This window comes from Rhinatrema bivittatum, chromosome 2 (genome assembly GCF_901001135.1).
Source record: "Rhinatrema bivittatum chromosome 2, aRhiBiv1.1, whole genome shotgun sequence".
In the NCBI taxonomy this organism is placed as follows: domain Eukaryota; kingdom Metazoa; phylum Chordata; class Amphibia; order Gymnophiona; family Rhinatrematidae; genus Rhinatrema; species Rhinatrema bivittatum.
This window is the reverse complement of record NC_042616.1, coordinates 348,602,665-348,618,655: the sequence shown is the minus strand read 5'-3', so window position 1 is coordinate 348,618,655 and position 15,991 is coordinate 348,602,665. Positions and strand designations below refer to the sequence as shown.

Below are 15,991 nucleotides of genomic sequence, written 5' to 3'. Positions count from 1 at the left end.
TTTAAGCCACATTTAAAAAGTCATTCGTGGGCAGGCAGGGTGTTTCAAAGCATGGCTGGCAACTATATGTGCATATTTAAGTTTAAAAAATATAAATGTGTAAAAGACATGCTGTTAATGTGTGCCCTTTTGTACACCATTGTTCAACACCATGTAAGTGTACGAGTGTACTTCTAGCTATGTAATGAGCTGATCTTCAAATGCAATGCACCCGGGCATCTCCTGTTTCAAATGTGGCCGAGTCTATGTGGGCTGAAAAATCAGCGCACTTGACTGCAGTTAGGCACCCTACTGAGAATTTACCCCTTTCTATCTGGATGTTGGGGCCTATAGAACCTGGTGTCCCACCTTCAAATTTTAGAACGTAGTAGACTGCAGTGTTCTCCCGGTCCAAAATATAAAGCTAAATCTTGGAGTTTTCTGAATGAGAGTTATAGCATTCATTATGGTTTTCTTCCTCATCTTCTAATTAGAATATGATGTGTTACACTTCCTTCAGTTTATCATTCTAGCCATGCAACATCAAGGTTAGCTGTCTACAGTCATTGACAACAAATTGTGATATTATATGCCACAAATACTATTGTCATTGCAAGGCATTTACATGAAAATTATAGAACAAGAACTTTAAACTTCAGTGTTCATTGTCTTCTTTTACATTTTGGTTGTCCATGTACATTTTTTTATTCACAGACTATTTCAAGCCTGAAGCAAATATAGCTGGAGGAAATTAACCACCAGGCTTCATACAATTAGGGTCCGCCGTACTGAGAAACATCTATGAGCATATATGCATATCTATTATGATTTGAAACATCTGTTTGGTTTCTAGATTAATAACCTCTGCTTCCATCAGATGTATTAATTATTTTCATATGGTATACTATCTTACCATTGTATTGTTCTACATATGAAGCCTTCCAATAACTTGATGTACAGCAAAAATTAGCTCTTATAGAGAATGTGATTCTGCACAGGAGACAGGAGGTCAAGCTGGAAACCCCTGGACATTTGGCACCAGTATGAACTAGAAGACTCCATGACAAATTTCATGCCATATGTAACAACCAAAAGGGGAACCAATAGAGAATTATTGTCTGTTAAACACAGAATCCATCTTGTACAGAAGCAGACTGCACTGTGTTAAGCTTAAAGCTCCTGTCTGACCTCAAGTTGCTAGGGCAGATACATGGTTTAGAAGCAGAATCTCCAAAAGCCAGAAACAGGCATATAGGGTCAGATATTTGTAAAATTTAGTTATAAATGATTTTATATTGCTTTCATTTACTAATGTAGTGCTTTTATCTTGCTTTTTGTGCTGCCACCCTATATCTTCATGCCTGTCACAAAAGTGCAGCCGCAACATTATTGATTTGCTGCTTCTCGGATGTCTGCAGGCCTTCTCACCATGTCTGCCTCAGCCTGTCACTGTGTCATGGGATTGCACTATTCCCCTGGTTATATGACTCAAGAGACAATGGGAATGCAGAGGAGGATTTGACCAATCAGAAAGCCAGTGAGGACAGAGATTTCAAATCTGCATGAGCTTTTGAGGGCATTTAAAGATAAAGGGGCGGATTTTCAGAGCCCTGCTCGCGTAAATCCGCCCAAAACCGGGCGGATTTACGCGAGCAGGGCCCTGCGCGCCGGGAAGCCTATTTTACATAGGCCTCCCGGCGCGCGCAGAGCCCCGGGACTCGCGTAAGTCCCGGGGTTCTTGGAGGGGGGCGTGTCGGGGGCGTGTCGGGGGGGGCGGGCCCGGTCGTCGCGGCATTTCGGGGGCGTGTCGGCAGCGTTTTGGGGGCGGGTACGGGGGCGTGGCTACGGCCCGGGGGCGTGGCCGCGCCCTCCGTACCCGCCCCAGGTCGCGGCCCGGCGCGCAGGAGGCCTGCTGGCGCGCGGGGATTTACGCCTCCCTCTGGGAGGCGTAAATCCCCCGACAAAGGTAAGGGGGGGGTTTAGACAGGGCCGGGCGGGTGGGTTAGGTAGGGGAAGGGAGGGGAAGGTGAGGGGAGGGCAAAGGAAAGTTCCCTCCGAGGCCGCTCCGATTTCGGAGCGGCCTTGGAGGGAACGGGGTAGGCTGCGCGGCTCGGCGCGCGCCGGCTATACAAAATTCATAGCCTTGCGCGCGCCGATCCAGGATTTTAGTGGCTCCGCGCGTATCTACTAAAATCAGGCGTACTTTTGCTTGAGTCTGATGCGCAAGCAAAAGTAGGCCTATTCGCGCTTTTTGAAAATCTACCCCAAAGTGAGGAGGAGGGCTAAAGTGCTCTCTGTGTCTTTACCCAATTAGCCCTGATGTCCCCTACAGGGTTTACCCAGGCAAATATGCCCATGCAGGGAGGTCATCCATTTCTTCCTATCAGGGTTAGTGGGCTGTGTCGTGGCCATGAAGAACAGCTCAGCAGGAGGAGGGGAGAAAGAGGCAGCAGCATCAGGCTGGCCAGTGAACCAGGAAGAAGCAGTGAGAGCTTGGTGCACTGCTCCTGCTGCCTCAGCTCTGTCCCACTGATTTTCCCAACTTGATGATGGCGCAGGACCCTCTAAAGCAGGGGTGGGCAGTTCCGGTCCTCGAGGGCCACAAACTAGTCTGGTTTTCAGGATATCCCTAATGAATATGCATGAGAGAGATTTGCATGCACTCTGCCTCAGTTGTATGCAAATCTATGTCATGCATATTCATTAGGGATATCCTGAAAACCAGACTGGTTTGTGGCCCTCGAGGACTGGAACTGCCCACCCCTGCTCTAAAGTGAGGGCCCTGCCTACCTGAGTATCCCCAATTAGGCTGGGAGATAGAGGATAACTTGGGAAGAGACTAGTTGTAATTCATTAGATGTGAGTTCAGCCATTGACATTGCTGTGGCTGAGAGCTGCTACCAGTCTGCTGTGATCTGTGACTGGGGCTCTGTTGAGTGCAGCCTATAGACAGAGAATAAGGGTCCCACAGACTGGAGGGAAGACCGGTACTTGAAGAGGTTGTTGGGAGCATGAATAACCATTCTCATACACCCACAAGTGAAGAGCCCTGTACCTGACCCTGCATAAATCAGTGAGCCATCAGATTACATTCCAGTGACATTCATCATCACCACTTCAAAAGGATGGTTATTCATCCGCACCAGATGTAAACCTGTGGATTACAGTTAAACCAAAGTTCTCTAATGTTAATTCTTGAAGTCCCGGTCCCAACATCATACTCTGCTGGCAGAAGGAGGCATCCATTTGCACATACCAGTTGTACACTTTGCAAGCTTCATTATTGCCTGTTACTCTCAATGAACTGAGGGCACTAAATGTTCCTTCTAATCCCCAAGTGTTAAGGGACTATATGTGTAGAATAGCAATTGCCCACAGAAGGCTTGTGGAAAATGCGCATATATATATATATATATATTTATGCATATATATATAATACTGGGCTCAGTTATTGGTATAAATACTAGGGATGTGAATCGTTTTCCATATCGTCTTAACGATAGAAATCGTGTGGCAGGGCAAGAAAATCGTCTTAGGCACGATTTTTTAGTTAAAAAATCGTTAAAAATCGTTTTTTTCCGATTAGTGCGCACTAACTCGAGTTAGTGCGCACTAACGGGAGTTAGTGCGCACTAACTGGGAGTTAGTGCGCACTAACTGAAAATGATACAATTTGACACTTTTCAGGTCAGTTAAGGTCAGTTTAGGAATGAATATGTATTCCTATTGGCTGCCCTCTTATTTATTCATGTTACCAAGTTTCCTACTGACAGTATATGGGGGATGGGAAATGGAAACAGTTGGTAGCTTGACAAAACAAGTAATGTGATCAGTCAATGTGACTAGAACTTGTGCCCTAACCCTGATACCAGGGGTATTGTGATCTTCCTGCACACAGTGCCCTATCCCTATTAATACCAGGAGTGTTGTGATCTTCCTGCACACAGTGCCCTATCCCTAATACCAGGGGTGTTGTGATCTTCCTGCACACAGTGCCCTATTCCTGATACTGGGGGTGTTGTGATCTTCCTGCACACAGTGCCCTATTCCTGATACCGGGGGTGTTGTGATCTTCTTGCACACATCCCGATATCAGGGATAGGGCACTGCATGCAGGAAGATCACAACACTCCTGGTATTAATAGGGATAGGGCACTGCATGCAGGAAGATCACAACACTCCTGGTATTAATAGGGATAGGGCACTGCATGCAGGAAGATCACAACACCCCTGGTATCAGGGATAGGGCACTGTGTGCAGGAAGATCACAATACCCCGGAGGAGTGAGGGTCAGGCAGCTCCCCCCTGTCTGTGAAGCCAGCCTCTCACTAGTAATGCAGGGAGGGAGCTGTCTCAGACTTCACCATCCTCCCCCCCCCCTTACCCACACACCATTCACTAGCTGGGACATGGGGGAAGCCAGGAGTGAGGGTCAGGCAGCTCCCCCCTGTCTGTGAAGCCAGCCTCTCACTAGTAATGCAGGGAGGGAGCTGTCTCAGACTTCACCATCCACCCCCCCCCTCACCCACACACCATTCACTAGCTGGGACATGGGGGAAGTCAGGAGTGAGGGACAGGCAGCTCCCCCCTGTCTGTGAAGCCAGCCTCTCACTAGTAATGCAGGGAGGGAGCTGTCTCAGACTTCACCATCCTCCCCCCCCCCTCACCCACACACCATTCACTAGCTGGGACATGGGGGAAGTCAGGAGTGAGGGTCAGGCAGCTCCCCCCTGTCTGTGAAGCCAGCCTCTCACTAGTAATGCAGGGAGGGAGCTGTCTCAGACTTCACCATCCTCCCCCCCCCCCCTCACCCACACACCATTCACTAGCTGGGACATGGGGGAAGTCAGGAGTGAGGGTCAGGCAGCTCCCCCCTGTCTGCGAAGCCAGCCTCTCACTAGTAATGCAGGGAGGGAGCTGTCTCAGACTTCACCATCCTCCCCCCCCCTCACCCACACACCATTCACTAGCTGGGACATGGGGGAAGTCAGGAGTGAGGGTCAGGCAGCTCCCCCCTGTCTGTGAAGCCAGCCTCTCACTAGTAATGCAGGGAGGGAGCTGTCTCAGACTTCACCATCCTCCCCCCCCCCCCCCCTCACCCACACACCATTCACTAGCTGGGACATGGAGGAAGTCAGGAGTGAGGGTCAGGCAGCTCCCCCCTGTCTGTGAAGCCAGCCTCTCACTAGTAATGCAGGGAGGGAGCTGTCTCAGACTTCACCATCCTCCCCCCTCCCCTCACCCACACACCATTCACTAGCTGGGACATGGGGGAAGTCAGGAGTGAGGGTCAGGCAGCTCCCCCCTGTCTGTGAAGCCAGCCTCTCACTAGTAATGCAGGGAGGGAGCTGTCTCAGACTTCACCATCCACCCCCCCCCCCTCACCCACACACCATTCACTAGCTGGGACATGGGGGAAGTCAGGAGTGAGGGTCAGGCAGCTCCCCCCTGTCTGTGAAGCCAGCCTCTCACTAGTAATGCAGGGAGGGAGCTGTCTCAGACTTCACCATCCTCCCCCCCCCCCTCACCCACACACCATTCACTAGCTGGGACATGGGGGAAGTCAGGAGTGAGGGTCAGGCAGCTCCCCCCTGTCTGTGAAGCCAGCCTCTCACTAGTAATGCAGGGAGGGAGCTGTCTCAGACTTCACCATCCTCCCCCCTCCCCTCACCCACACACCATTCACTAGCTGGGACATGGGGGAAGTCAGGAGTGAGGGTCAGGCAGCTCCCCCCTGTCTGTGAAGCCAGCCTCTCACTAGTAATGCAGGGAGGGAGCTGTCTCAGACTTCACCATCCCCCCCCCCCCCTCACCCACACACCATTCACTAGCTGGGACATGGGGGAAGTCAGGAGTGAGGGTCAGGCAGCTCCCCCCTGTCTGTGAAGCCAGCCTCTCACTAGTAATGCAGGGAGGGAGCTGTCTCAGACTTCACCATCCTCCCCCCCCCCTCACCCACACACCATTCACTAGCTGGGACATGGGGGAAGTCAGGAGTGAGGGTCAGGCAGCTCCCCCCTGTCTGTGAAGCCAGCCTCTCACTAGTAATGCAGGGAGGGAGCTGTCTCAGACTTCACCATCCTCCCCCCCCCTCACCCACACACCATTCACTAGCTGGGACATGGGGGAAGTCAGGAGTGAGGGTCAGGCAGCTCCCCCCTGTCTGTGAAGCCAGCCTCTCACTAGTAATGCAGGGAGGGAGCTGTCTCAGACTTCACCATCCTCCCCCCCCCCCCTCACCCACACACCATTCACTAGCTGGGACATGGGGGAAGTCAGGAGTGAGGGTCAGGCAGCTCCCCCCTGTCTGTGAAGCCAGCCTCTCACTAGTAATGCAGGGAGGGAGCTGTCTCAGACTGGTATCAGGGTTAGGGCACTGTGTGCAGGAAGATCACAACACTCCTGGTATTAATAGGGATAGGGCACTGTAAGAGATGACTGTAGTAGATTGAATAAAGATCTGATGTTTCTGCTCTCCTCACACCAAACAAAAACAACACACAAGCAGAGAAGCCCTTCTTACAAAGCTGAGCTAGTGAGTTAAGTAGGAGGAAAAGTAAACATACTGGTGCCAGTGTGGCTACTTAAAAAATACACTTACCAACAATCAATTACATATATTTGAACTGTGTACAGTTCCAGCCAGGACCACCTTTCTAAAATGCACAGTGATTGGCAAATTCAACATGCTCTAGCATTTCAGGTGCCTGCTAACAAAAATAATAAACAAACAAGTTCTAGTCACGTGAGTGCTGATCATTACATTACTTTTTTTGTCAAGCTTCCATTTCACATCCCCCCAACCATATTGGTAACATCAATGGATAAGAGCACAGCCAGCCAATAGGAATACATACATACATATTCATTCCTAAGTGACCTTTACTGACCTGGGAAGTGTGAACACTTTGTTTCATTTTCTGTTGGTGTTCGTTAGTTTCCAGTTCCATTTCCCATCCCCCCAACCATCACCTCAGTGGTAACCTTGGTAACATCAATAGATAAGAGGGCAGCCAGCCAATAGGAACACATATTCATTCCTAACTGACCTTCAGTGACCTGGAAAGTGTTTATTTGTATCATTTTCAGTTAGTGCGTACTAAATCGAGTTAGTGCGCACTAACTCGAGTTAGTGCGCACTAACACGATTTAACGATTTTTAACGATAAATCGTTAGAATTTCTATTGTATCGTGTTCTATAACGATTTAAGACGATATAAACATTATCAGACGATAATTTTAATCGTTGAAAAACGATTCACATCCCTAATAAATACATATCCTTGAGTGTTATAGTGAGCTCCCTAACAATGTAAAGGTGTACAAGGCCTTGGTACCAGTAGACGTAAAATTACTTATTATTTATAATTTATTGCCGTAGGGTGGAGTATCAGTTTGACTGTATATCTATTCATTTCTATCTATGGTTAACGCCTTGTGTGTATTTCTTTTACTGCAATCCTAGTTCTTGAAATAATAAAAGCTGGACTATTTTACCATGGTTTGTTTGTTGACAAACTAGTAAAGGTGCACTAATAGAATGCTCCTTTTAGGAGGAATCCATCATTATACAGACCTCACCACTGGGAGGGGGCCATACTAACCATAAGCTTTATTTTATTTTAATATAAATTAGGATAAAGACAGTGAAACTATTCTGATGAAAGAGTACATTCATATAGACAGGTTGTGGAGGCATGGCCCCTTGTTCAACCAAAACACTCTCCAAGCCATGTCTTGCAAAGAAAACTGTAAACCATAACAGTTTGTGTAATGTTTGGAAACATCTTTGCCATGGGAACAGGTGGACCTTCAGCTTTCCCCTAATGACACAGACATAGGTAGAAAAGCTGAAATAAACATTATCACATTAATTGTCAAGGTCTGATGGGATAGCCTACCTCTAACATAACCACACAGATTTGTTTTACACACTGAATGATGGCATCAGGAGTGCCCGATATAGTGACAGCCCGCTCTGTTGAATTTGGCAGCATATCCCCTGCTACTTGTACCTGGGCCCCTGTGGACTTAAAATAAAAATAAAAAAAGAGTGAACATCATGACAATGGAACAGCAAATTAGACAAAACATGAGATTTCACTGCACTTGCTGATAAGATTCTGTTTGCAAAAAGACTCCAAAATCAGAACTGAGTTTTCAATTGTTTTTTTCTGTTTTCCCTATTAATGTTGGCTATGGTGTGATGTGCCTCCAAAGCTGAGAATGAGATCCATATTCTAATTTCCTAAAATGATTTCAGGACAATACTTTAATAAATTCCCTCTGTGTTCCAGAGGAGTAATCATATTAGTCTAAAGTCGCAAAAACAACTCACAGGCTGGTGGCACTTTGCTAACAGATTTATTGAGGCATAATGCTTTGCATCTGCCAAAGTGGGCTCTTGACCCCAAAACTTATGCCTCAATTTATTAATCTACAAAAGTGCCTCCAATGTCTGTATTGTTTCGAGCACTGGTTCAAGGGTGGAACTAGACTCCTTTTGGGGATAATAGGAAGGGGAAGCGCACCACGCTGCCTTAGTCTTAAGTTTCCCACCCCAATCATTTTGGGTCTGCTTCACACTGTTTAAAATTCTTGATGTAGTCTTGTGGCCTCCTGCTGACTGTATGCAAGGCGAAATCAGAGGAGCCTTCTCTGTGACCCCTGGTGCCGCTTCCCACAACTCCTGTCTTCCACTTGGGAATAGATGGATCTGTAGAGCAGAAGGGGGCATCATCTATGTCGCGTCAAGGAGTAAATGGAAGCAATCTGACAGAATAATGAAATAAAGGGTAGAAACTGAAAAACGGCAAAGGGGAGTGAGAAAGAAGATCTATATAATACTGGAGACAAAAGCAGCAGGTAAGAAGTGAGAGAGAGGATGGGAGAGCAAAAAAGGAGTTAGGACTGTAGAGGGTATAAGAAAAGAAAGGAATGAAGAGGAAGAAAAATGACTAGAACAGAAACTGAAAAATGATTAAAAGTAACATAGTAGATAATGGTAGTAAAAGACCAACTGGTCCATCCAGTCTGTCCAAGCATATCTCTCAGCTGCCAGCCATAGAGAATGAAGACCTGTAGGATTACCCTCCTTATCCAAGACACTATTGTCTTCCTCCATTTTACTCTACCCATTTTAGGAAGCGGAGCATGCAAGATTATCCCTTACACTCTTCTCTTCTCAAATTTAATCACAAAATCTCACATTAATCCAGATTAAGAACTGGAGTGAGAAATTTAAAGGAAACAGATTTTTTTCAATAGGCACCAAATGGGTAAAACTGCTTTCTTTTTGATGATCATTGTTGTAATCTGCATTGCTCAACTTTTTGTTGTAAAATGCAGAATACAAATTATTAAATTAAATAAAATTAAATATGTAAAATAAGTTATAATATAATTTTATTCATTGTAAAGATCTTTCTCCTGTGTATAGCATAAGTAGGATTTATATAGTGCCGGTTAGCCAAACAGCATCCCAGTATACTTTATAATTTAATATATCAAAAATATACATGTAGCCACCTCTTGAGCTGTCAGTACATTTCTGGTGCCTTGACTCTGCATGTACACTTGCCAAGGGCAAGGGGGAAAAGGAACACTGTTATTTACCATTATTCGGTTATGGTTGTGTAAATATCGCTTTGATTTACCTATGCAAGAAAAGCAATCAATCAAGAAATAAACTGAACTAAATTAAACAGAGCCACAAGTACATAAAGAAGAGATGGCACTCATGACCCAGGGCTTCTCTCGATTCACAGTTCAATGCTAAAATTTACCTAACACGTCAGCCCTAGGTTAAGACGTTTTATTGTATTGTGTAAAATTTCATTCAGTTTCTCACGTGTACTAACATACTCGAAGTACACAGTTATCACCAGTTCTACAGTATCTGCATTGTCAGCGATCTATTATTATTATTATTATTGTCATGATATGTGTAATGCATACCAGATGTATGCAGAGATGTACAGAGATATATAGGGGTAATTCTATAACTACCCACATTGATGTAAGGTCTGTGGGTACTTTATAAACCATATACTTTATACCAATTTTCAAAAGGAAAGCCTGCATCTATTTTCCCTTTGAAAATTATCCCACCAAAACTACCTGTTTATTTATTATTTATTTAATGCTTTTCTATACCAACATTCATGACACATGTCATATCATATCGGTTTACATCGAACAAGGTAAATACACATTAACTTAAATGTAGCTAGGGGGCTACTGATAGGGAAAAGAGAGGAGGTGAGTTAAATGAACAAGGGTTACCGGAACCTTGGAGGGTGGAAAGAGAGTGAGGAGCTAAGGAACAGAGAGCAGAGGTATATCTAACTCGATTAACAACGATGCGAGGGGACAAGTGACTGAAATTAGACATCACTACAAAATTACTCACATTTACAACCGCTAATTTGTGAACACAGATTTTTTTTTTAGGGGGGGGGGGGGGGAGAAATATGAGCACGCTGAAGAAATGCAAAGATTTCTGTATAATTCCAAACCCCGCCTACAGGAAAGCCTCTAAACGGCAGGCACCCGGGCCCTCTGCACGCACTTTTACCTGAATATTTGGCAGCCAGATTTGTAAAAGTCCATTTCTGCAGGGAAGGCACTGGTGAAGCTATTCTGTCTGATCAGCCTCGGTCAGAGGGAGTAGATCGAGCAAGAAAGTTTCATTGTAGAGTTTTTGTCTGGGGATAGTGAATGGACCAGACAGAGAAGTATTGGCTTTTATTGGAGGGCAGTAGGAGACAAACACCGACAAGTGCTGCTGTATTTTGTCTGACCCATTCTAGTTCACATATTAAAGACTGAGGTTCAGCTTCACATGAGAGCGAGATCCTGTGTGTCTGAAGCCTGCTTACAACAAAGACAAAGCTTGTAAGTCTCCCTAATTTCCAAGTGGCTGATATTTTGCTTCTGGTATGTTGCATATCTTATGGTGAAACTGGATGTACAGTTCTTTAAACCACAACCTATGGTGCTCTTGAAGCCTACGATCCTTCACCAGATCTTAGTGTAGACCTTCTCAGGACCTGCTGTACCCAGTAACAGCCAGGGCACTGAGAAAAAGACCAGAGTGCTAACAATGTGGATCTGCATGAGTTGAAATCTTTTCTATATTAGTCAGTTTTAGATAGGTGGAAATCTGATTCCTTGGAGACTGTTTCTAACCTAAGGGGCTTTTCTGACACTGGAGCTTGTGCTTAGAAAGATACCCAGGAAGTCTTTGAACCTTCATAGCTGTTGGAAGCATCTGTTTCACTGAGAGCTGCTGAAGTCAGTTGTGAGCTTTAATTACCAAGGAAAATATGCACAACAGGTGGCACCGGCTTTGAAGGACAGCGGTCTTTTGTTCTTTATCAGGCTTGACATGCTATGACTTATTTTCAATTTTACCAAGACTTCTGGTGGCCACCAGGAAAATAGTATCTGCCTTTTATTTTTCAGCATTGCTGTGATCTCTAGTGGTCACCTACAATATTGCATCTTACGTCTGTTGCAGTACATTGAAAGCAACATTGGTTTACTTAATTGTGTTTATGCCTGCTTATATGTTTTTATGTTCTGTAAATAAATACTCTACTCTAGTTTTAAATAGCGAAATATATCCTATGCACGTTTGTGGTCTCCAGGCACTATGCCTGTCTAATCTTGCATAATGTGTGTTTTAGAAGTTTTTCTCCTTAAGTAGCATCATCAATGCTCTAGCTGGGAAGAAGCTGGCATTAAATTGCAAAGAACAGCAAAGGGACAGAACCCAGGACCTGTGGCACGGCTGACAGTGAGCACTGGTGAGGAGTGTGAGAGCAGAAAGCAGGAGTACAAAAGAGCTACATAACGAAATACTCTTAAACTCCCTTTATTTGTTAAGGCCTCTTAAACTCCCTTTATTTGTTAAAGCCTCTGTTTTGCTGATTTTGAAGTTATAATGTAAACTGAACTGATGGTATCCTACGAAGTCCGGTATATAAAAACCACAAATAAATAAATTTGTTCTTGAGGTTTTTGTTTTTATTTGTATTTTTACATTCTTGTGTTTCAGTTGCATATTTCAGTCTAGAGATATTTTCTGAGTTGCATTTTTAATACATCTCCAAGTTCCTATGGACCTTTCAAATGTTCTCTCCAGAGATACCAAGTGACTCAGTTTAAGATGGGAGATTTTAGGGCAGTCCTGAATTTCTGACAGCCCCAGCCTGATGAACTGTGCTACCTGCAATGTCGATTTCAAATGGTAGAAGTAGGGCTACAAATACCATAACGCACTGAGACGTACATTCACAGCTCAGGACTGGCAAAAGCCTCTTTCCTTGAACTTGGCTCACTTTGAAACTCTGGCTTTCACTGACTCCTCACTCCCCCCCTTCAGCTAGGGTGGTTAAATGGATAGACTAAGTCAATTCTGCTTTTACCTCGCTGTATGCATAGACTTGTAGTTCTAGTTTTCTTAGGAAAAGCAGGATTACAAATCCATGCATGCAATGGGGTAAACCCAGCCTATCCTGAAAAAATGGATTAGATTGGCAATCCCTACCTCCTAGTGATCTCTTTGGAAAATAGCATTGGGGTAGGTATCACATACCCATCCGCACCAGAGAATCTTGCTTTTGTTTCTCTTTTTTCCTGGTGAAGAAAACTAGTGTCAGTAATGCTGGTGTGTGTGTGTGTGGGGGGGGGGGGGGGGGGGGGGGCGGGCGTGTGTGTGCTGTTTCTTTGCTTGGTGCAGGGGAAGGGAATGGATTTCTGGCATTTGCCATCAGTACTAGCAGCAACCCAAAGGTCTCCTTTCCAAACAGTGACTGAAAGACCCTTTAAAAATATGTAACTGGGAACTTTACTACCAAAATCCAGGTCAGGGAGGCATGGCCACATTTTGATTTAATGAATGACTATTCTCATTATTTTCCTATTATGGTTTAGGGTTGTGCATGATCACCTCTTAATCTTAACCTGGAATACTTCTTTATGGAACTTCAGGAATACAGGTCAACAAACTGTAGGTGAGGCCTTTTATTTACCGTAATTGAAAAACTATATTATGTTAGTCCAATAAAATGGTCTCACCTACAACCTGTTTGTTGACCTTTATTTCTACATATCTATGTGGGCAAAGCAACTATAATCCTTTATTAAAGAAACATTAGAATGATGTTCCCATCATTAACATGTATAAATCATGGTTAATGTTAATTACATGAAAGGGCTTCATCACTTCTGAGTTCCATAAAGATTAAAAACAGGAAAAATAACAAGTGTTTTATTTATGTTCTGGTCCTGAAAATCTGAAACAATTTTACAAAGCAAAAAGACATTGTTCTTGTGGTCTGGATTCCCTTGGAGAAAAGCTTTCTTTAGCTGTGCAAAACAAAACATAGCTTCTCTTTCTGATGCACACTAAAAACAAATGACCACTGAAACATTGCAGCTGTATATTTTTGCAATAATCTATGAGTGGCTCTTGGCCACAGTATAATTCAGAAGATTGGGAAATGTAATCAGCTGACTCAACTGATTTGGATGCTTGAGCCTAGGACCTACAGAGCCATCAAGCTATGGAGACTCATGCTGCTGACAGTAGCTCTGGAATTTCTACAGGGAGCAGGCCCAGATTCTGCATTACCCTCTTCTTCTGGGGAAATTATTTCCTTTGGTGTTATGGAAGTCTCTGTTTAGTGGACCCTTGGGCCGACCTGCAAGAGACTGGGATAAGGTGTTCTAATGTCTCTCAATATGAGCAGGTTGGGAGGCGGATATCTAGCAGGACGTGGACGATCTCTTCACCCTGAAAGCTGGTGCTCCCCCGGGAGGAGCCCATAGGAGCCTGGCTATTTAAAATTCGCATAGTGCCCATACTCATGCATATGTGGCAGTTTTTGTGTGTATAAAGATTTTAAAATCTATCTTTAATGCACAACGTGGGTAAATCCTATTGGCAATTCAATGGCGTATATTGTACTAATTTTCAGAAATCCACTTACTTGGGTAAAATGTATTTACAAGTGTAAAACCCAGTTTTAAACATGTAAATGCTTTTGAAAATCAGGCCCATTGTGCATACGTTCACGTGGGAAATTTACACACTCTGGATATCAGGTATAAATTATGCAGGTAGTAGTGTGATAATTTTTAAAGTCAACATATGTGCATATACTGTCTTTGAAAACGGGTGTTATGCACGTATTTGTAAGTTACTCGCAATATTACAAAATTACCCTCTTAATGTCTATGGTTTTGGCTTTTCTGCCTACTACTGCAACAATTAATATGTCTTCAATTGAACAATTTTTAGTCAGGTAGATACCTCACACATCAGGAACAATCTGGAGAGAGGGAAAAAGAAGCCAGTCAAAGACACAGATGGCAGGCTGCTCCAATAAAAAGAGAAACAGAACAGGAAGCTGATAAGAATTTAGGTCTAATAACAGAAAACATGAGGCTACTGGGAGTTGTTGGTCTTAGGAGAAACAAGAAGTGGGAAACTGATGGAAAGTGTTGTTCCAGGAAGCTTAACCCTAAAACTAGTTAGGAGAGAGAAACTCCCTGCAAAGGAGCAAGATACTAATTGAGAGATACAGGTGAGGGTAATTAAAGATGTAATTAGGGCAAAGTCTGTCTAGCAGGAGGATATTGTCAGGAAGGCAGACATCTGCCAGAGAAGCAAAGGCTGGTCAGAGGAGACTATGGTAAGATGAGAGTTGCTACTCCAGTAAGGAAACCGGAGAGCCAGATACTAAGGACTGGGCACATGACAAAAGACAGCAGAGAAGGGTGTTTGGGTGATGCATAGAGTTTAAGCCAGCCTGTGTTTAAACATTTCCTCTACCTGTACGGTTACCCTGGCACTTCAGGGGCATGGAATTGTGTTGTTGGCTGTGGAGGAACAGACAGTATGAGAAATTAAAAACATTATTTTACTGCAAGTGCTTGGCTATGTGGTTGCTCCTGACTAGTTGGCAGAGAGCCTGAGCAGGTCCTGGGCAGTAATATGGCAATGTTACAATTATGAATACTATTTTACTAATATCTACCAAAAAGGACAATGAAAGCATTTGACAGTTTTTGTCAAAATATTGCTTTGCTGAAAACCTTTTTAATTTTATTCTGCTAATCTCTGCTTGAATAAAGATAATGTTTTATGATCCCCCGGGACTAAATCACTTTCACAATGCTTTGTGTAAGAACAGACTGCTAAAGTATATTATCTCCTGTCTAACACACTTCTTGTTTCCCTGTCACTGCTGTGCAGAGCTTTTTTTTATTCCATCCATCAAATATTAATATTTAATGATCGATCCTTTGATCAATCCTAGACAGAAGAGATGCAGAGTACAGACAAGGACATTTGCAAGTGGATAAACATGATTTGAGGAAACATTCTCTTTCCAGCTTACCTCCCTGATTTCCTTGATTTTAGAGCCCCCTTTTCCAATAAGGGATCCACACTGACTCGCAGGGACCACCAGCCGCAGGGTCACTGGGGGTTTGCTTGTCACTGTGCTGTTTGTCATTGAAGCATTTATGTCCTGTAATGACAATGCCAATAAGAATTAGTTGGAGCTTTGCCATTGCTCTTAAAGATGTTGGGCGGACGAAAGCAAATGTTCTAAAGAATTGGCAGTCTGCAGGGCTAAGCATGTTTTCACAGGCAATAAAGCAGCCAGTTCCTACGTGACACCCTGTAGAGTTTATGATGAAACCCTGGGTGGGGGGAGGGTATGACATGGCACCAAACTTTCTGCTCACATTCCTATGTATGCATATAGAAGGTCACTGTTGACCTGCAGAAAACTTAGTTCAAATCAGCTAAACCATCCAAAGGGACTTTTGACTTTCTTTTACATGAACAATGTTGCCCTTTAATCACAACTTCTATTTCCTTTCATGACAATCCTAACCCTATGCATTAAATATTAAACCTGCACATTGTACCTTTGGCTTTGTGGTTAAAACATCAGGAAGGTAAGGCTTTATGGTCTCTACTGAATAACAGAA

The 15,991-nt window shown here is 44.1% G+C and overlaps 1 protein-coding gene across 13 annotated transcripts in view; it reads right to left on the bottom strand.

Moving 5' to 3' along the window:
• The window catches only part of LOC115084679 (poly(rC)-binding protein 3-like), a 1,201,673-nt gene that overhangs the window by 85,259 nt on the left and 1,100,423 nt on the right, over positions 1 to 15,991 (bottom strand). For all 13 annotated transcript variants that reach the window (XM_029589869.1, XM_029589872.1, XM_029589868.1 and 10 more), the window contains 2 exons: positions 15,391 to 15,522; positions 7,882 to 8,010 (listed from right to left, as the gene is read on the bottom strand). In XM_029589869.1, coding sequence (XP_029445729.1) covers positions 7,882 to 8,010; positions 15,391 to 15,522 — 261 coding nt within the window. The remainder of the gene's footprint in view (positions 1 to 7,881; positions 8,011 to 15,390; positions 15,523 to 15,991) is intronic.